Source organism: Antechinus flavipes, chromosome 6, assembly GCF_016432865.1.
Source record: "Antechinus flavipes isolate AdamAnt ecotype Samford, QLD, Australia chromosome 6, AdamAnt_v2, whole genome shotgun sequence".
Classification (NCBI taxonomy): domain Eukaryota; kingdom Metazoa; phylum Chordata; class Mammalia; order Dasyuromorphia; family Dasyuridae; genus Antechinus; species Antechinus flavipes.
In genome coordinates, this window is record NC_067403.1 from 122,538,859 (window position 1) to 122,561,136 (window position 22,278).

The 22,278-nt window shown below is 35.5% G+C and overlaps 1 protein-coding gene across 3 annotated transcripts; it reads right to left on the reverse strand.

The window, feature by feature from the left end:
• Positions 1 to 6,303: 6,303 nt before the first annotated feature.
• Positions 6,304 to 20,620, reverse strand: CCDC110 (coiled-coil domain containing 110). Of its 3 annotated transcripts, none has more exons than XM_051965473.1 (8): positions 20,537 to 20,620; positions 19,839 to 20,053; positions 15,360 to 15,415; positions 13,577 to 13,633; positions 12,673 to 12,780; positions 12,505 to 12,564; positions 8,482 to 10,612; positions 6,304 to 7,962 (listed from the first exon to the last, which is right to left on the reverse strand). In XM_051965473.1, exons 1-7 carry the CDS (start codon positions 20,590 to 20,592, stop codon positions 8,537 to 8,539), a joined length of 2,628 nt encoding a protein of 875 aa, XP_051821433.1. In that variant the 5' UTR covers positions 20,593 to 20,620; the 3' UTR covers positions 6,304 to 7,962; positions 8,482 to 8,536. The 3 variants fall into 3 exon arrangements, with proteins under 3 accessions (XP_051821433.1, XP_051821434.1, XP_051821431.1); XM_051965474.1 differs by having other exon boundaries at positions 6,305 to 7,962; positions 13,568 to 13,633; positions 20,004 to 20,053; XM_051965471.1 differs by having other exon boundaries at positions 6,305 to 7,962; positions 13,568 to 13,633.
• Positions 20,621 to 22,278: the final 1,658 nt, after the last annotated feature.

Genomic DNA, 22,278 nt, shown 5'->3' on the forward strand with positions numbered 1-22,278 from the left:
GCCTCGAGCTTCTTTTGTAAGCTGGTGTGGTGAGTTTAAAGCATTGTCTCCCCTTAAAATGTCATATAATGGTTGCAATTGATTAGTGAAGCCTAACACTGGATACATCCATTGGATATCTCCTATCAAATGAAATGTCATTTAAGATGTTTAGCTTCTCTGTTCCTAAGGAGAGTTTTTGTACTGTAAGCACCTTAGGGTATACTTCATATCCTAAATATTGAAAAAGAGCATATCTTTGAATTTTTTCTGGAGCTATGTACAATTTATAGTTCTTTAGTTTCTCTGTGATCTTTTGTAGACATGCCTCTAACATTTGTTTCTCAGGTGCACATCCCAATATATCATCCATGTAATGTAGCAACATTACTTTTGGGAATGCTTTTCTTACTGGAGTAAGCAGCAGCAACATACATTTGACATATAGTAGGGCTATTTTCCATTCCCTGTGACAAAACTATCTATTCATATCTTTTATAAGGCTCAGCTAAGTTAACTCTGGGCACTGAAAAGGCAAATCTTTTCATATCCTTATCTAGAGGGATAGAATAGAAACAATCCTTAATGTCTGTAACCCAAAGAAGCCATTCTTTAGGCAATTGAGTAGGAGATGGAAGTCCAGGCTGGAGTGTTCCCATAGTTCCCATCTGTTCATTTACCTTTCTTAAATTAGTCAACATCCTCCATTTTCCTGATTTCTTTTTTTACAATAAATACAAGGGAATTCCAAGGACTTAGAGAAGGTTGTACGTGTCCTTGGTCAACTTGTTCTTGTACTATATCTAATAAGGCTTGCATTTTATCACTACCTAAGTGCCACTGTTCTAGCCACACTGGTGTATCAGTTTTCCATTGGATAGGAATAGGTGAAAATGTGGGCAGGCAACCCTGTCTAAAAAACCGAAGTACTCATTTTTAATCCAAAATGTCTCTTCCCCACAGATAGGGATTTTTTCCAACTATAAAAGGAGTAAAAACTCCTGTTTCACCTTCAAATATCCATCTCAAAGGGGTAGCACTATCTTCAGCTGCTATTGATCCTATGCCACACATGTGTCTGCCTTAATCTTTGGCCAGTGGCTGGGCCAGTTGGCATCTTTAATGACTGTACCATCTATACCAGTGTCTACCAGTCCTCCTAATGGTGAGTATAGGTTGGTCAGCCGTCACAGCTGTTATCTAGTATATTCCTGGATTTTGTTGCTTGGAGTCAGAATCTGAGCAACTATCACCAGATTGCTTATTAGGAATCTATCAGTAAATCTGATACTACTACTTCTCCTGGGTAGACACATTGTCTACCTGTATTAGTGACTGGGATATTATCTACACATTCCTCAGTTTCCCACATCAGTGTATGGATGAGCACTGTTTTGTAAGTACCTTCAGGAGGTGGAATGATCAAGCCTACTGGGCCTGGAGGCAAGAGATCCATAGGCTGGAGAGGAACAGATTTTACCTCTCCAAATAGTATCTCAGTTGTCCCATCTGCATACAACTCTATTCTCCCCAATTGTAATCCCTTTCTCCCATCAGGGTGCTTCCTGGCTGATTGGTCATATCTGGGTATTGAACTTCTAAAGGTTCTCTGGGTGTAGCATTGGTTGCCATCATGCTCCAAGTATTTTTTGTCTTGGGCCCTGGGGCTGGGCCCCTCATCCCGTTTCCCTGAATCAGTCTACATTCTGATGCCCAATGGAAGCCTCTGTTGCATTTTGGACATGGGGTTTTGGGTCTTGTTCTCCCACCCTATTTTCTCACTCTGTCTCTATGCCAACATTGAGCTTTCAGATGCACTACTTTACCACATTGAAAGCATTGACAAGTCTCTCTGGAAGTCCCTTCCCAAAAGGGACCCTGGTCTTCCCATGTTCAGATCTTGGGAAGTCTGCATCATAGCCTGGCTATAAAAAAGTATTTGTGCCCACTGTGGCACAGTGTCTTATCTCATCTAAAAGAGCATCCTTGTGTAGTAAACCTCATTAACATTTTCCTTAGCAAGTTGCCTTATAATTTCTGTTGCATTTTCACCAATAGTTCGTATGAAAGCTTGTCTGCAAATGTCCCACAAAATCAGCAAAGGGTTCATTTGGTTCTTGTGCTATTTTTGTTTAGACCTGTCCTTTGTCCTTTTTACCTGGGATAAAACCCCATGCTTTGATAGCAGCAAAAGCAATTTTCTCATATGCTATGGGGTAATTAATTTGTACTGAAATGTCTGCATAAGAACCTACACCTGTTAGTTGGTCACAGGTGATTGGATTTTAATTACACAATGACTATTTTGTTGGGCTTATACCCTACAGAGCTCACTATATTCAGAAAGCCACAACAAATTTTATCCAGATTCTAAGCATATCCTTGCTATAAATTTCCAGTCACTAGGGGTTAAGACTTCATAAGCCAGATTCCGTAATAACATCTTAACATAAAATGATGTAGCCCCATGAAGAGTGCAAGCCTTTTTCAGATCTTTGAGGATTTCTAGATCAAAAGGAGTGTATCTTCTCCTTTCTTGACCTGAAGAGTTAAACTGTTGAATCACAAGATACATTTATATTCTCAAATCAGCTGTATTCTGCCCCTTTTCTGTGGCTTTAATTCGTGCCTTTTGTAATCTAGTCATAGGAGGGAGAGATTGCTGGGGGTGAGGTGCTACGGTGGTATCACTGCCCCTCCTACTCCTTCTCCTCCCTCCACCCAGGAAGGTAAAGTTGATGGGGAAGGGTTAAGGACCTGCTCTGGTGTGGGCAGAGTTGAAGCTGGGCTGTGAAAGAGAATCACTATGTCCTTCAAGTTTAACTCCCTATGCCCTCTGATGATATTGCCATTAATCTGTCCTTTGTTTTACTCTTTTTCCTCACACTTCCTCATCTGGCTGTCCTTAAAACTTTTCTTTTTTCTAGAACTTGCAGGATTCTTTAAGGCCAATTGTATTATGTTGCATATATATATAATGTTTCCTTAGAAATCGAATCAGGACCTTATCATTGTAGTATTCACATAGTTGATCTACTAATTTCCAATTATCTGCCTCATTTCTTCTTGGTTTAAGAACCAAGGGGATGTGAGATCTGCTCCCAAGTTACAAGCAAACCTTGAATCTTGATGAACTTCAGTATGCTTTCTATAGGGTTCCCTTGGGGCAGAGGTGGGGAAGAATCTTTTCCTAATATCTACCCCATTTCAGTTAGAAAAGGTTACTAGTTTAACCTTTAACAAAATAAGTTCCCTGTTTGTCTATTAAAATACTCACCCTATTTCCTGGTCACTTGGGACTTCTTCAGTGAAATTAGAGTCCTTATTTCACATGTTGGACACCAAATTGTAAAGTTCCAGGCTAGTTCCCTGGAGGCCTCAGAATCAGCTGGAGTTAGGATAAGCAAAATTGTCCTTGGTCTTTAGAGGGAGAAGTGAAGGGGATGGACAAAACTGCCACAAGCTTTCCACCAACCTTCTTTCTCATCCTCCTCCAAAGTGAGTCTGGCTTGTCTCACTCCACCGTCTAATCCCTCCTATAATTATCTATATACACCAAAAGATTGAGCCAGCATGGAGTAATGAGAAGGGCCATTCTTCCAAGCATATGCTAAAAGAATATTGTCCAATAGGTAATTAGCCTTAAGTGCTTGGTTGTTTGATTCAAGCACATCTTGATTCAGCCCTTTACAAGGGACCAGCTGTGTGGTTGCAGGAGTAGATAAAAGTCCAAAACAAGGAAGATGTAGAAAACAGAGGTAGAGAAAGCAAAGTTGTACTGTAATTTTTGGCAAAATTCCAGAACGTATTATTAAAAGGATAGTTAGTAAATATGTTAGCCTTCCAAGGAATGGAATGCCACCAGGCTAACTAAAGGAAATCAATTTTGGAAAAACTGAGGCTAAAACTTCTTTTACCAGTTGGGCTCATGAGTAGCCACTATATTTACAGCTGGACCTGGGAGGGAGACCCAGTTTAAAAAAAAGATATTTTATTCAATAAAGGGCCCAATTGATCTCAGAGAATCTATGGTCAACATAAAGTTCAAGTGTTGCATACTACCCCATTCTACTCATCTTCACCTCCACTGTGATCACTCTTGCACACCTCTTTTATATATGATAATTTACACCATTCTACCTCTACCTTCCCCCTTTTCCCAGTATAGCCTTAAGGAACTTCTATACACAGACGTTCTAGGGACATTGTTTTATACTTATTTTCTAGAGATTTAGCCTTTTTATTAAAAAAAAAACCCTTAATTTATCAGTATAACAACAAGCAATAAAGTGCACCATGGTCTTCCCTTTCCAACCCTGCCCCTCTGCCCCCCCAAAAAAAGTGGGAAAAAATATGCTTCACTCTGCACATAAGAGTACATTAGTTATTTCTTTGGAGGAGGATAGCATTTTTTATCATGAGTGCTTTGGAATTGTGGATCATATTGCTCAATACAATATTACTGTTAATATAGACAATGTTCTCTTGGCTCTGCTCACTTCACTTTGTATCAGATCATAAGCCTTATTGGGTTTTTCTGAAACTATCCCCTTTGACATCTCTTACAGCACAGTAGTATTCAGTCACAATTATATACCAGAATTTGTTTAGGCATTTCCCCATATTTTCCAATTTTTTGTCAACACAATATTTTTGTTCATATGCATCTTTTTTCTTTTTCTCTGATCTCTTTGATGTATACAAGCAATGGTGTTTCTGGTCAAAGGATATGAACAAGTTTGATAGCACTTTCAGTATAGCTCCAAATTGTTCTCTAGAACAATTGTACCCACATTCGCAATTCCACCAATGTAGTGTACTTTTTTTCCCCACATCCTTCCAAACTTTGTCATTTCCCTTTTCTGACATTGGACAATCTGATAGGTATGAGGTGATTGTAATTTACATTTGTGATTTAAAGTATTTTTTCATAGATAAGTTTTGTTTGAAAACTGCTTGTTCAACTCCATTGATTGTTTAACATTTAGGGAATTGCTCTGATTTAAAAAAAAATATGGCTGCATTCCCTCAAACTTACTCTATTTTTCCTAGTCTCCTGCTTTTGAATTTTGGCTGCATTGGTTTTGTTTTGCAAAAGCCTTTTAACTTCATGTCATCATTCATTTTACCTCCTGTGATCCTCTACTCTGTCTCATTTGGTCCTAAACTTTTCTAATCCAGAAGTCTGACAAGTAGTTTTTCCCAACACCCCCTAATTTGTCCCATATCCTTCTTTATAATTAAATCATATATTCATTTTGTCTTTTGACCTATATATGGTATGAGTTAGTGGTCTGTCCCTAGTTTCTGCTAGACAGCTTTCCAGCTTTCCTAGCAGTTTTTAAATGAATAGTGAGTTCTTGCCTTAAAACTTAAAAAGGTATTTGGATTTATCAATGTTAGATTATGATGTGTGGCAATTTATTTCTAAGTATCATCTACAGTAATTGTTTCATTTCCTTGTTCCTATTTTTATTCAATTTCTTTTTGTAGTCTTATTCCAATAACTTGCATCTTTTGCCTTTTACCTGGAAACTTTGAACTTTGGCTACAAAACAAAACCAACAGAAATCATATGATTATCTCACTAGATGCTGAAAAAGCTTTTAACAAAAATACAAAATCCTTTCTTATTAAAAAATAATAGAAAGGAATAAAGGGAGTTTTCCTTAAAATAAAGTTTCTCTCTTAAACCATCAGTAAGCATTATCTATAATAGTGATAAGCTAGATGACTTACCAATACAATCAAGGGTGAAGCTTCACCCATGAAGCAAAGATCCCCATTATCACCACTATTACTCAATATTGTACTAGCAATATTAGTGATAGCAATAAAGGGAGCAAAAAGAAATTGAAGAAATTAGAATAGGCAATGAGGAAATAAAACTATCACTATTGCAGATGATATAATGGTGTACTTACATCTTAAGAGAGTCATCTAAAAAACGAAAATAGCAAAGATATCGGATATAAAATAAACCCATATAAATCATCAGCATTTTTACTCATTATCCACAAAGTCCAGCAGCAAGAAGATATAAAGAGAAATTGCATTTAAAATAACTATAAACAATATCAAATATTTGGTAGTCTTATATGCCAAAATAAACCCAGGAAATAATTACAAAACACTTCATACAAATAAAGTCAGATCTAAACGGCTGAAAAAATATTAACTATTTATAGGTAAACCAGGCAAATATAACAGAAGTGATAATTCTGCCTAAACTAATTTACTTATTCAGTGACTTATCAAATACCAAAAATTATTTTCTAGGGCTAGAAAAAACAGAATTCATCTGGAAGAACAAAAGGATCAGAATATCTAGACAGTAAAACAAATGCAAAAGAATTAGCTTAACAGTATCAGCTCTCAAACCATATTATGAAGTGGCAACTATTCAAACTAATTGATACTGGCTAGGAAATAAAATGGTTGATCAGTGGAATACATTAGGTATACAAGCCAGCAGTAAATGACCATAGTAACTTAGTATTTGATAAATCAGCCTCTAGGATAACAACTTGCTAACAAAAATTACTGAGAAAACTGGAAAATATGACAGAAACTAGGTATAGATCAACATTTTACATTGTATATAGCAAGATAAGATCAAAATGAATACATGAATTTACACATATAGGGTGGTGGCATAAGCATATTAGGAAAGCAAGGAATAATTTACTTGTTAGATCTATGGAGAAGGGAAGAATTCATAACCAAACAAGAGACAGAAGGCATTACCAAATATGAAATAGGTAATTTTGATTTTATTAAACAGTTTTTACATAAAACTATTACACCAAGATTGAAAGGAAAACAGAAAGCTGAAAATCTTTACAGCAAGTGTCTCCAATATATAGGGAACTGAGCTAAATTTTTTAATACAAGTTATTCCTCAATTGATAAATGGTCAAATGATATGAAGAGGCAGTTTTCAGATGAAGAAATCCAAAGCTACTATAGCCATATGAATGCTCAAAATAATTTTTGAATAGAGAAATGCAAATTAAAAGAACTCTGAGGTACCTATCACATCTATCAGATTGGCTAAGATGACAAGAAAAGATAATGTTGGTGGGAATATGGGAAAATTGGGACACTAATAACATTGTTGGAATTGTGAACTGATCCAACCATTCTAAAGAGCAATTTGGAACTATGCCCAAAAGGCAACCAAACTCTGCACCTAGATCTGTATCCTAAAGAGATCATAAAAAAAAAAAGGAAAGGACCAAATGCACAAAAATATTAATAGCTCTTTTTGTGGTAAAAATTGAAATTTGAGGGGATACCCATCAATTGAGGAATGGCTAAACAAGCTGTGGTATATGAATGTAATAGAATACTATTGTGATAGAAGAAATGCTGAGCAGATGAATTTCAGAAAACATGGAAAGACTTACATGAACTGATGCAAAGAGAAGTGAAGAGAACCAGAATATTGTACAAAATAACAACACTGTATAATGATATAACAACAACACTGTATAATGATCAACTATGAATGCCCTACCTAGCCCTTTTCACCAATATAATCCAAAATAATTCTAAAGAATTTATGATGGAAAATGCTACCTATATCAAGAGAAAGAACTGTTGGACTCTGAATGCAGATTAAAGCATGACTATTTTCATTTTATTTTTTCCAAATGTTCTTGTTTTTTCCCTTTAGTTTCTTCTTTCAGAATATGATTAACATGGAAATATGTTTTACATGATTGCATATATATAACTATATAAATTTGCTTACTTTTTTAGGAAAAGGGAAAAGGAGGGAAGGAGAAAGAAAAAACGAACTCAATTGACTTTTCATGTAACTGGAAAGATAAAATACTATTTAAAAAACCAAACCCCCAGATTTAACTAAATTTATTGAGGGAACAAAGTACATAGACAAAGTTTTTTTTTTTTAATTGGTCACAAATATTTATTAACATTTCTTGAAAGAATGAGAGTGATGTAGTTTAGATGACATGCCTGGGGGGGAAAAAAGAGTTTTATTTTAAAATGGGAGTTTTTAGAAATTACATTTTAGGATAATTTAAAGAAAAAAAAAACCTAAATGCAACATCCCAAAGATTCTTTGCATGTATATGATGTGAATATGGATTTAATCAGAATGGCAAAATTCTTAATCTATTACATCTTAATTCTTAAAATGTTAAAATTTCCCTCATTGAGAAACTGTCTTCTTATGTTGTAGTAGTGGAGAAGCACAATGGAGTAGAGTCAGAGTCTGAACTCTTAAGAAATATTAGCCATAAGATCTTAGGCAGGTCACTTAACCACTCATCTGCAAAATAAGAATGTCTTGCCTTGACTGCATTATGAGATTGTTAGGATTATATTGGATGATGCTTATTTGATCTTTAATTTGTGAAGCACTTTGTAATCCAATGTTGTTATTACTATAAAATGCTTAATTTTGCATATCAAACTTAAAATATAACTATATTAACAAACTATAACTCTATTAACCCAATACTATATACATACCTTATAGATCATGCTCTAAAATATTCCTGAAATTAAATTTTTTTCATAAGTATCACTAGTTATCAAAATGACAATGTTCACTTCTTGCTACATAAGTCAGCTGAGTCAGCTCACGATGTTTATTTGAAAATACTTTACCTGAGGTAAAGTAATCTCGTTGACGCTTCACCTCAAATTGCAAACTATCCCTTTCATTTTCTACTGTTCTTAAATAGTTTTCTAAAAGCACTTTGTCTTCAGTTAACCTACTAATGTTCTTAGCAAATTTTAGATTTTCTTGGGTATGCTTCTTTAGTTCTTCTTTTAGAACTTGATTATCTGATTGAAGACCCTTGACCATTTTGGATAACTTCTCACATTCCTTGCCCATTTCAGACATGCCATTCTTAAAAAAGGTGGCTTTGGATTTTGCATTTTGAAGTTCGACTTGAAACTTCTCCTTTGCATCACATTGGTAGGACTGGATTTTTTCAACTTCTTTCTCTATTATCTGTCTGGCAGCTGTAGATTCATGTAATGTGGCTTCAAGATTAAGCTTTTCATTTTTAGCACTCTGTATCATTTGTAGAAGAGACTCTTTATCAGATTTTGTTATTCTCTCTTTTTCTTTTAGTTGCAGTATCTCCAAATGATTTCCTTTTAGTTCATGTTCAAGTGAATTATTTTCTTTTTGAAGCTGGCATGCTTTTCTTTCCAGCATCTGTTTGTCATTTTGTAACACTGAATTACTTGTTTTCAGAGATTCCAGTTCCACTGTCAATCGAGTCATTTCATGATTGACAAGAACCATATCATTTTGAGTTTTCTCCTCTTTAATTTTTAACTGATTTATTAATTCAACCATGTGTTGTATCTCCAAACAGAGTTGACCATTTTTTTCTTCTAGAATTTTATTGACATTTTGGAGTTCACTATACTTCTGTATTATTCTTTTCAGTTCAACAATACATTCTTTATTATCTTCTTCTGCTTTACTTAATTTAGCCTGAATGGTTTTCTTGTCTTCAACTAAATCCCTAAGTTGATTTTGATAAGCTGAATTTTTTTGCATCAGGGACTGTATGGTATAAACCATGGGTTTTATTTTTGTCTTTAGGTCAAGATTTTCATTTTCCAGTCCTAGCACTTTCTTCTGTACTTCCACAGATTCTTTAAGATAATTCTGTAAATACTGAATTTTTGCAACATATTGGTCAGTTACTGGATTGATTTTTGATGACTTCTCATTTTCAAGCTTTAGTGATCCTTGATATAACTCAAACAGTTGCTTTTCTTTATCTTTCATTTCACGTTCTGTTTGGTCAATTAATGATGATGTATCTTTTAGATTGCTAGAATCCAATTGTAAATATTTAATTATGTCAGTGTTAGAAATTTCCTTATTTTTTTTCTCACTCATTACTTCACTTTGTATAGCAATGGAGTTAAAATTTGCTGTAGACTCATTCTCAGATAAGTTTTGACAATTCTGACAATAATTAGTACAAAATTTTGACATTGTTTCCCCTAGTGGAATCAATTTGTTTACTAATGCCTCCAACTCCAAAATGCTGCTTGATTTTATGTCCTCATTTAATTCACCACCTATATTTTCTTTCTTAATAGATTCACTTTTTTCCAATTTTGTAGAAAATGGAATATTTGAACTATAACTGTGAACATCTGTAGCAATCTTTAGCTTATGAAGTTCCTTTGCAAGAGTTAGTTCTCTTTCATGTGATCTTTGAAGCTCATTTTTCATTTTTTTGATTGCATAGCAAACGTCATCTAAGTTTCCACCATATTCTTCTTCAAGAAGCGGCATAGTACATTTAGATTCAGTTGGAAAAGCTGTATTGACAGAAGACAGACTTTGATTTACATAAGATAGGAAACTATAAAAGTCATTGCAATTCTTGAGTAAGTTTGATTTTTCCAAGGTATTCATGTTTGGGCTTACAGTTGATCTATTTGTTTGTTTTGTCAAAGTTGATATGTTCTTAGAAATGACCTGAGATGGAGTAGATACACCGTGTAAGACACTATTGCCAGTGACAGAACCGGATTTTTCCCCTACAGAATGAATAGTACTGGACTCCTCAAAAAGATTAATTTTCTTCTTCGGGAGGATTTCTTCTGTATTCTCTGTAGGCTGATAGAAAAAGCATGCTATAAAGGTCCATTAAATATAGCTTTCCACTTTATATCAGCCAGACTATTTCTCTTTCATTTAAAACACCCTGCACATTTTTCTATTCATTATTAAGTATCCTCCATTAACAAGGGGGAACAATAAATAGAAAAATGTCAAACATTTCCTTTAAAGCCTACTCTGGCTTCCTGGAAAATCCTAAAGCATAGAAGCATAAATTGATTGTTGCCTGATTTAATTTTTTTGTCTTTCACATCATCTTATTGTTTGCTTTTGGTGTTACATTTTAGAAAGACATGAGTAATATGAGTGTAAAGAAGAGCCATGGGAACAATTACTTGACTAGGAAAAAGGCATATTTAGTGTCAACTATATGATATTTGTTTACTAGAGGATGACAACCACAAGAAACAGCATATGGTAAGCAGAGTACCATTTTGAAGCTGTGTTCATTTTATGCATTATACTAGCTCTGAACAAGTCACATATATTTCCTGAGCCTCAGTTCTCTTTAAAGTGGAGATAAGAATTACTAATTAAAAATTTCCTTAAAGGAGAATAATTTTTATTTTACTTGAAACTAAAGCAAGAAGAGACTAATTTAAATTGATGGATTAGAGTTGGATTTAAATAAAGATTTTTGGTCAGTAAAAATTCTAAAATATTAGGAATCTGAAAAATGATGTGGAACATGTAATTTTTGCAGAATTGAAAAGCTTTGCATCTCTAATTGCCTGATATCCTGCTGGCACTTTCAATTCAATTTGTTCAAAATTATCTTCCCTAAACCTTTCAGCTTTCCCATTTCTGTTGATAGCTTCATCTAGGCTTGAAATCTCTTAATGATACTTTTCCTTCTCCCTCACTGAACCCTCTTTTGAATCAGATATCAAATCACTCAATTTCTCCATATTTCTTTTATCCATTCCACTCCACCATTAATAATATTACCATTTTAGCTTACAGTTGATTTCTTATCTAGATTCTTATAATAGCTTCCTGACTGGTATCCCCGCCTCTAGGTTCTTCCCTTTTTCATCTTTCACATAGCTACAAAATGTTCTAAGGCTGATCACATTACTCCCCTCCTCAAGAATGTTTAGTAGTTCACTATTTCCCATAGAATACAAATTCTCAATTCCTATCTACAGTATTCCCTCACTATCTCTTCGTATTCCAGCCAAACTGAACTACTTGTACTCATGCAGGGTATCCATTCATCCCTGAAATTCATTGCCTACTCATCTCTCCTTTTCAGGAGTCTTAATACTTCCTCCTCCATGAAGCTCTGCCTGATTGTATAGGTGAAAACATTCTTACTTTTCCCTCATAGTGTCCCCAAATATTGTGTCTCAATCATTTATTATTTTTATTTGTATATGTGTAATTTCCTTGAAGCAGAATGGAGTCATGGAGAGTTGGAAACCATTGAGATGACTCAACAACCACAAAGTCATAAAAGATTATTTCCTCATGAAAACAGTTAAGTTTGGAACTGCCCTCAGTATTGACTCATGGCCTAAATTTTATTAGACTCAGTAATATATTTAGTAAGCTGTTTCCCTACCTATATGCCAAGATATAACAAAGACCATGGCCTTAAGAATATGCTAATGTCACATTTCTTAATTTGAATGGAGTTAGGACTTCCAAAAGGAATATAGAAGATTTGTAAATAAGCCTTCAGATTGCTTAAACTCTCAAAAGAGATCCCTAAATAGATTGTAAACTCCTTGAAGACAAGAACTGTTTTGTCTTTATATCTCTAGCATGCTTTACATCTCTAGCACAGTATGTGGCACAAAATAAGATTGTTAGGAACTCCTATTCATTCAGATCAAAACCAAGTCTGATCCAATGGCCAAGGAAGGTTTACCTAACAATGGACTCACCTGCTTTAACATCTTTTGGCCTTGACTGTCCTTATATAATGTTCTGACAGTTTGTTCTTCCTATTAAGAAGAGAGGAATCAAGGTGAAAGTGAATAGTGAAACTATATTGGCAGATAATTCTCTGAAATTCCAATAAGCTTACAGAAATTATTCATAGTAAAACCTACCATAAAGTTCTCAACAGGTTTCTTGTTTGCCTTTTCTGTACTAAACTGTGGTGGACTCTCTACATCAATAATACTTTTATTCAGAATTTCACTAATTTCAGATTGCACCTTTAAAAGGAAATAGAAAATATCAAGAGTTTTCAGATTTAGAAAATTATATATATGCAAGAATACTGCTTATAATGACAGATTTGAAAGGTATGTAAAATTATAGTTCATCAACATTCATTCCTTTTATATGGAAGAACATAAATTGCAAAGCAATTTCCAAGTTAATTTTCTCTTAAATGATTTCTTCATAAATTATAAAATTTTAATTATACAATATGAAATTTTTATTAAGTCAAATATTTTCTGGATATTCAATTTTTAGAAAATGTTCTTATTACTTTAGAATAAATATATTAAAGGCATAATGTAGCATTGGCTTGGACTAAGAATTCTTCTATCCCCTATCTTTGATGCCCTTTTTAATGAAATTAAGGACCAATATAGCATCATGAACATACTTTAAGAAAACAACATTGGAATATCTATATCTTCAATATATGACAGAAAAAGCTATTTCATTTAACCAAGAAAGTTTAAGAATTGTCGTGTAGGTGCCAGATGCCCTAGTTTATTCTGGACATTCATTTTCAACTTGATTATTCCATTAAGAAATTAGAAATGTCTCCTATGTGCTCAGAAAATCAAGAGGACATTTTTTAGAGTTGCAAGGGATCTTAGAGGTTACCTAGTCTATACTACCCCCACATTATAAAGATGAATGAGAAGATTTGACCAAGGTCATACAAGTTGTAAAAGGGAGAGTCAGACTCTTATCTTCCCACTAATGCTGTTTTATATCTGAACATAATACAGAACTTAGAAAATTAGTAAAAATACAACATACCATACTAACATTTTGTAAAGTTTGCATGCGGAGAGCCTGAAATGATTCCAGTTGGTGTTGCAGGGCCTGTAATTAATATGAGTATCAAAATTACATTTCTTCTAGATATAAATACAGATGAAGTTAGAAGAAGTCTTTGAGGTGATCTGGTACAAGCCCTTCACTTAACGGGGAAACTGTGTTTCTCACGGAGGGTAAATGAAAGCTCCAGGTTAACTGGGAATGAGGAGCAGAGCTAAAATTTAAATCTAGGGTTTCTGATTCCAAGCCTAGTATACGTTTCAGGGCCAAAAAGTGATTTATTTATACTGATTATATATTTGTAGTTTATGCAGAATTATTTATGCTGATAAATGAGCCAGGACTGAAAGTTGTCTATCAGGGACAATTGCACTCTGGCCACTAGGACAATACTGTAACCATGATAAATTGATTTGTTAAGGGCTTACTTTATGTCATGTCCTGTGGGATATAAGGTCACAAAACATCCTTCCCCAAGGAATTTACACCATATAAAATATAATACAAATAAAATACTGCACAAAATAACCTCAGAGAGAGCCACTAGGAAAAGCCTTCTACTCTAAGTAGTATTTAATATGAGTCTCAGAGACAACCAAAGACTCCAAGAGGCAGAAATAATGAGCAGGACCATTCTAGAGTGGAAGGCAGCCAATGAAAAGGATTGGAGACAGGTAGGTGATGGGAATATTGTGCCAGACTGATAACTTGAGAGCTGACACCCCGCAAAGGAGGCTAATAGAACCTAAATGAAGGTGATGGATTTGTAAACAGAAGAAGGTGTATTAGATATTGTGGAGATGTAAATAACAAGATTTGGCAATTGATTAACTGAGGTGAATGAGAATTACATACTCAAAAGATGACATTAAGTTTGTATACCTAAGTTCCAGGAGGTTTGTGTTTGTGAAGAGGGACTGCATCTCAGGATATACAGTACTAGATATATAAATCTGAGAATCATCTACTTCAGATAATGAATGAATCCATAGATGCTGAAGGGATCAGCAAGTGAAAAATATAGAGAAAAGGGGGTCTAGGACAGAAACTTGGAGAAAATCTACACTGAGCAAGTATGACATGAACCAGATCAAAGTAAAGTAGGATATAGTGGTGGATCAACTCAAGGGGTTGTGAGGTGAAGAGGAGGGAAAAAAGAGAAATTTCTCTACATTTTTCTCTAATCTGAAACAAGGTTCTCAACTAGAACATAAGAAACCAGGAGTTTGGAACAAAGTATCTGAAAAAGACTAGTAAATGGAATAGAGATCAATTAGAGAAGAACAAAAATAAACTGCTTTGCTAGAATGAAGGCACACAGTCTTAATACAAAATAACAAATTTATGATGGACTTAATAAGCACAGCTGCACAGTAGAGAAGGCAAATAGTGGAGGTATTACAATATTGGGTATTATTGAGATGTGATTGGCAATAGGAGAGTGCAGCAAGTGATTTGAGAATAGAATATAGCATAGAATTTAACTGATTCACTAAATAAGATTAGTAAAGATAGAGAATATAGCCAGAATAGGGGTCCTAGCCTGTGCTGGGATTAGAGCTCATCATAAGGACAAAGGATAAGTTTAGGAGTAAAGAAAATGGAGAAATAAGAGGTGATTAAATAAAGTTCAGTATACATAATCAAAAGTGGTACATTTATTCTAAACATTTTTATCTAAAGCAAAAAAAAAGGTACTAATAGATCTATCTAGAAACATTTAATGCAAATCTTGAAAAAGATTAGGTTTTGAAATATGAAACTGACTCACTTTTAACGCTGATTGTGGCTGGTTTTGATTTTCTGTTTCTGGTGTAGAGACATATTCTACAAAGCAAAAATGACAAACTCTGTAATCTAGATAATATACTGAATTTTTATTTCACGGGTGACAAGGAATAGTCTAATTACCTAAGAATCATAATAAACTTGAATTGAGGATAAAGAACCCATAATATACTTGTTGCATGGCAGCTTTATTTAAAAGAGAAAACAAGGAAAAACTACTTTTTTAGTAGCATTTTTACTTAGACAATAAATTGTTAACACGTGTAATATGTTAGATATATTACAAAAACTAAAACAATTTGGGGACTCAAACATTAAAAAATTTCTTTTGGTATATTTAAAATATTCTAAATAGTTTACATCTTTTCATTGTTTTCAAGAACTATCTCACACATTGCAGAAATATTAACCACCTACTTCTGCCTAGAAAAAGCAATTCTGTTTTCAGGAATACCTTTAACAGTCAGACCTTTGGAGCTAAAAGAGCCCTTAGAGATCAAACAGTATCTCAGAGTTCTAGGACATTATTTAAGCAATATTCATTATTAGTCATATATACAATGCCATACTAGGCATTAGACACAGTCTCTACAAGAAGCTTATAATCTAGTTAGCAAACAAGTGATTAAGTTAATATACCAGACACAGTGCTAAATGCTGGGAATACAAATAAAAGCTACCTCTCCCACAACTTCCTTAAGGAGTTCATAGTGAACTGGGGAAGACAAGCACACAAACAAAATGTAAAGCTGTACACACATATATGTATATAATCTCTTAATTCATTTATGTACATATGAATTAATATATTAAAAACATAGTTTGAGAAAATATTGTAAAACAAAAATGAAATTTAAGGTGTTGGTGTGAATTGTACAGGGAGGATTTTGATTTATTTAAAAGAGAAAACAAGGAAAAAAACTACTTTAGTAGCATTTTTACTTAGACAATAAATTGTTAACACGTGTAATATGTTAGATATATTACAAAAACTAAAACAATTTGGGAACTCAAACATTAAAAAATTTCTTTTGGTATATTTAAAATATTCTAAATAGTTTACATCTTTTCATTGCTTTCAAGAACTATCTCACACATTGCAGAAATACTAACTACTTCTGCCTAGAAAAAGCAAATCTGGTGTATTGATTTCTTTTTCTCCCTGAAGAGACTCAGGGAACTCAGAAAACTATCATTCTTCTCTCAAGATGTCAGACTGTCAATAGTCTCCTTACATGCTAAACTTGCACCTGTTAAGACTTAGCATTAGCCCTCTCTCTTGCAATTTCTTCAAACAGCTGAACAGGCAGGGGACATCTGCCTTTTTTCAAGCCCTGAAACACACTCTTAGATGTCCTTACTCTCTTAACACCCATGAAAGGTCAGATGGTGAATTAACATGCTAAACAATGATCATCATTAAGGTCCTGATACCCTTTCATGACTATAGATTCTACTTACCTTTATTTTGCTATGATTGTAAATATGAAGAGAAAATACTGAGATGGAGAATTTTTGTGCCTAAAACAACCCAGAATATATAGTTTTTAAGTTAATGATTTATAATGACACAGGATCGTGTATAGGAAACCCTCCATGTATGTTGCATCTGTGATTTGAAGTTTCATTTACCTGAGGTTTGTTCTACTGACCCAAACTTCTTTAGAATTAACTTTTATTGAATCTTTGTGGTGTATTTATAGCACCTGACAAACAAGTAGATAGTGAATAGTGTATGCTAACATTGCTGGCTGAGTCGATTTATTATGTTTCCTTCTAAACTGGGCAAGGATAGAAAGATGAATTATATGGTCTACAGACAATGAAGTGAGTTGTCTAGCCTTGCTAAGTTTAGAGAAAAAAAAATCTACCAATTAAGATTCCTTGGAGTTGAAAAACAAAAAGAAACAAAACAAACTCTTTTGAAATAAAAATTCCTTAAGGTTAAGCCTTATACACATCTTGGCATAAGGTAATTTTAACTAAATTACTTTGGAGGTCAGTACAGAATGAAAATATTGTTTGAATGATGGAACAGGGTATTTAGGTAGTCAAAGGACTATAAAGGCACAGATGATTGCATTATGGGAAACTTGCAAACCTCAATTTTTCCCAGGCCAATTCAATTTCCCCAGTTTAAGCTAGTCTAGTCCAGCCATGTCTCTCCATCTATTACCTGCATTTATTCTAATGGGAAAAAAGGGAAGAGAAAGAAAAAGGAAGAAAAATGAAATACATGTATATACACTATCCTTCTACTTCTCCTTTATAATCAATATTGGATGGAAAATCTGACAAATGCTGTTCTAAATGTTGAAAGTCTGTTTTTATTTAATATTATCTTACTTTAAGGGGAAGGCAGATGGAAGGAATCAAGAATTTATATTGTGTCTATGATATATGGCTTTTACAATTATCTCATTTTATCCTCACAATAATTACATTGTTGCATTTCACGGTTTTTACCCCATTTTACAATTGTGGAAACTGATGCAGATAAATATTAATTGAATTGCCCAGGGCTACACAAATAATAAATGGGGAAGCTGGATTTTGAAATCAGGTCTTCCTGAATCCAGGCCTAGCACTCTACCATGATGCCTAATATTTCAATACTTTATATTAAAAGCAGTTTAGGAAGGGCTAATTCAAATTAGTTAAGTCTGAAAAAATTTTACTTTGTAAAAACAGATAAATTCTTGAATGATTTGCAAATTGAAGTTAGGCCAATTAAATTATATTTTAAATAAAATATTTTTTAAAAGAGAAAATCATTGTAAATTTATAAATTCAAGTATAAATTAATTAATTTGTCTTTTAGATTTATTTATGGTAAGAAACACTTCTATTTCATAGAATCAGAATCAGGGACCTTGGAGAACAACATCTAGTTCTTAATCTTTGTCATAAACTCCTTCGGCAGTCTAGTAAAACCTGTGGACTCCTGTGTATACACACAAAATTACTTACAAAAAATAAAATATCTGGTTATAATGGAAACCAAAGGTTTGTGAAAACAAAATTTTTCCTGTTCAAGTTCTCAAAGCCCTCTGAAATCTTTCCATACACCTGTGGACCCCAGATTGAGAATCTCTGATATAGACTGTTCTTCAAGTGTATCACAAAGCAATCTAGACATCAGGGTATAAACGTAGATGTCTTGACCCTAAAGCCATTATTATTTTTGCTGTATATGTGTGCTTTCCAATTACTGCATAATATTTCAAGGGAAGTAAAAATGTGTTAGGTAGTTGTGGAGACACTGAATGAATGAAAAAATAAAACTTTGCAACTATGATATTAAGGACTGTCTTGGCTTTTGCCTTTAGGAATGCTCTACATTTGCCTATATGGGATTTTGAATTTTACACACATGTAAAGTGATTTTTGTTATCTATGGTTCTCAATGCAAAAGCTGACTATATTAATAACAGTAACTGACAAAAATATTCACAGAAATACACAGATCTTTTTGCCTGCCTCTCATTGAGCCCCCAAGAAAGTGGGAATAATTCCGATTTCTGCTTTCTGTTCTTTACTAGTATCTCAGAAACTAGCACTCCAGAAAAAATGAATTTAAACCCTCTAAAGGTATGCCATAAGGAGCCCATAGCCTATACTATGTATGGTGTATGTGCCCTGTGCAGCCTTAAGGCTCCCTTAGTTTGTACTGGAGTATTTCAGTGCAGTCAACTTCTAGGATCCCTACTCAGGCAATTCAAGGCATTTAATTTACCACAGATAGCAAATTTCTTGATAATTAAAGGGAATAGAATTGTATATCATCTAGGACTTTAGGAAAGCTGTATTTGTAAAGATGTCACTGAAATCTTTTCAGTGACGCAAGGAATAAAGTAGGCCACTTATTTCACTTTAATCCAATTCAATTGAATACATTTTTATAAAACCTTCCTGGGGATACAAAGGGAAAAAAAAAAAAAGGACAAGATTGCTGCATAATGTTTCCTGGAATGGAAGGGCTGGAGTGAGATGGAGAATAAAAGTTGTATTTTACCTAAAGACTAAGCTGCATCAGGAAAGATGTTACAGAGATCCTCACAAGAATGCAAAAGAGGTGGATTACTTAATTCTGCTTTACTTAAAAATCACTTAAACATATACTTATAAACATCTACAAATGTAAGAAGTATTGGGGATATCAAGGTGGGAAATAATTCCTCTGCCATGGCCTATTAGTCTAATTACTTTTGGAGGGAGGTGGGTGGGAAATCCACTAAGTCTTAATGTAAGGTGGTGGGGGTAGCAAGGTAAAAACAATAACAAATATTCAGTCTTAGTTCTTAAGGGAAACTTGTTTTAAGTTCAGTGCTATAAATTGCTGTTTTTTGACAAAAGTCATCAAAGTTATTAGGCTGCTTGATGAAAGGACATCTTATTCGATGCAAAGACAAGTTAAGGAGGGAGGGCACTCATAATACCTTCTATTGTTGCCCATTCCTACCTGGCTTCGGGGTGGATTTATTGGGGAGTCCCAAGAAATCCAGGTGGAAAGGATGCATGGCATCCATCCTGGAACTGGGAGGCTCATAGCGGCTCCTGACACCTTGGGAAGACATTGGGAGAGGGGGCGTGGCCTCAAAAAAGTCCAGGGAGGGCTGACTTTTACCTTTTTTTGGTCCACTGTTCTCCTTTACCCCCTCAGAATGATTTAGGAGCCTAGACACAGAAAGAAGAGACGCAACTTCCCTTTTCTGTAACAGAACTGCAATCCGTTGAACGATTTACGGAAAACGAAACCATCTTTCACTGCGGGGAGGTGGGACGGGGGAGTGGAGGGGAATCCCTGCAGCCAGCATGTTAAACCGTCACTGGAAGCCGCTGTGGGGCCGTCCAGCAGTACTGAGGCAGCGGCAGGCCCGGTGGACAGGCGGCTCACGCTCTCCTAAGGGGACCAAGGGGGCGACGAAGAACCCGAAAGTGGCCTCCCCAAAAGTCCAGGACACCGGCAGGGTCCTTGAGGGTTCCCGGGGTTGGGCGAAGACGGTCACCCTCCCACCTACAACCCTCATCTGGCCTCTTATCGCGGAAACCCCTTGGAGGCTGGGGTCGGGGGAGGAAGGGGGGGAGGGGAGTGCTCATTTAGTCCTAATTGCCCCTTGGCCCACCCCTCCCCGAAATTCCCTTTCTCAGCCCTCTCACCCGGGGACATCTCTGTCACCCCCGGCCCAACCCCATAACTGCCTATCCCCGCGCATTCCCTCTTCTCCGGATCTCCCCACTGGCTTGTTGCCAAGGGAATGAAGTCTCAGCTCTCGCGATCGTGGGTAAAGGATATTGCGAGCTGAGCTTTCGCCCTGGGCATGCGCCACTTGCGCGTTTCCAGAGCTGCTACGTGCCTCTGGAACCGTGCCACAAGGGAGCTGGGGTGGGGATCGTGGGGCTCTGTGGAGTTCTTGTTCTTCTTTAAAACAATATAATGACAATTTTCAGATGAAGAAATTGAAGCTATTACCACTCATATGAAAGAGTGTTCCAAATCACTATTGATCAGAGAAATGCAAATTAAGACAACTCTGAGATACCACTACACACCTGTCAGATTGGCTAAGATGACAGGAAAAAATAATGATGAATGTTGGAGGGGATGCGGGAAAACGGGGACACTGATGCATTGTTGGTGGAGTTGTGAACGAATCCAACCATTCTGGAGAGAAATCTGGAATTATGCCCAAAAAATTATCAAATTGTGCATACCCTTTGATCCAGCAGTGTTTCTATTGGGCTTATACCCCAAAGAAATACTAAAGAAGGGAAAGGGACCTGTATGTGCCAAAATATTTGTGGCAGCCCTGTTTGTAGTGGCTAGAAACTGGAAAATGAATGGATGCCCATCAATTGGAGAATGGCTGGGTAAATTGTGGTATATGAATGTTATGGAATATTATTGTTCTGTAAGAAATGACCAGCAGGATGAATACAGAGAGGACTGGCGAGACTTACATGAACTGATGCTGAGTGAAATGAGCAGAACCAGGAGATCATTATACACTTCGACAACGATATTGTATGAGGATGTATTCTGATGGAAGTGGATTTCTCTGACAAAGAGACCTAACTGAGTTTCAATGGATAAATGATGGACAGAAACAGCTACACCCAAAGAAGGAATACTGGGAAATGAATGTGAACTAATTGCATTTTTGATTTTCTTCCCGAGTTATTTTTACCTTCTGAATCCAATTCTCCCTGTGCAGCGGGAGAATTGTTCGGTTCTGCAAATATTGTATCTAGGATATACTGCAACATATTTAACATATATAGGACTGCTTGCCATCTTGGGGGGGGGGTGGAGGGAGGGAGGGGAAAAAACGAAACATAAGCGATTGCAAGGGATAATGTTGTATAAAAATTATCCTGGCATGGATTCTGTCAATACAAAGTTATTATTAAATAAAATAAAATTAAAAAAAAAACAATATAATGGTTTCCCCTGGGAGAAAGCAGGTTTCTCGGGGAAGTTTTCTGGAGGCAGCCTTAATATCAGTTCAGATCAATAATTACCCCAAATGCAGCCAAGTGATAAAAGTTCAGATCTTTTATTATCTCTAATATAGCCCGGTTAGCTTAGAGGCCTATCTTTCTGTCTGCTTGGTTCCAAGAGCTCCCTCCGAATGTCTCCAAATCCAAAGGTTTGTCCTTCAGCCCAGCCAACACCAAGGTGAATCTGCCTTACCTCTGAGAGAGGGCTTCTGGCTCTTAATCTCCCAGAGTGCTCCTCCCCCACCCCAGTCAATGTTCCAAAGTAAAACTCCTCACTCAGAGAGGGCTTCTGCCTGAACTCACTTGACGTTCCCCTCTCAATCTAAATTCAGCTGAACTCTCTTGACTGGGCTTATATATGACTCTTCTGAAAGAATGGGATTATGGGTTTTCTCCCATAG

What these genes read in the sequence shown, in the direction of transcription:
- CCDC110 (XM_051965471.1), bottom strand. Translation starts at nt 20,592, where the DNA reads ATGCGCGGGGATAGGCAGTTATGGGGTTGGGCCGGGGGTGACAGAGAT. An exon ending in GGTGACAGAGATGTCCCCGG is followed by an intron (nt 20,054 to 20,536) that starts GTGAGAGGGCTG and finishes TTCTGTGTCTAG; the next exon opens with GCTCCTAAATCATTCTGAGG. An exon ending in AACCTGTTGAGAACTTTATG is followed by an intron (nt 12,565 to 12,672) that starts GTAGGTTTTACT and finishes TCTTCTTAATAG; the next exon opens with GAAGAACAAACTGTCAGAAC.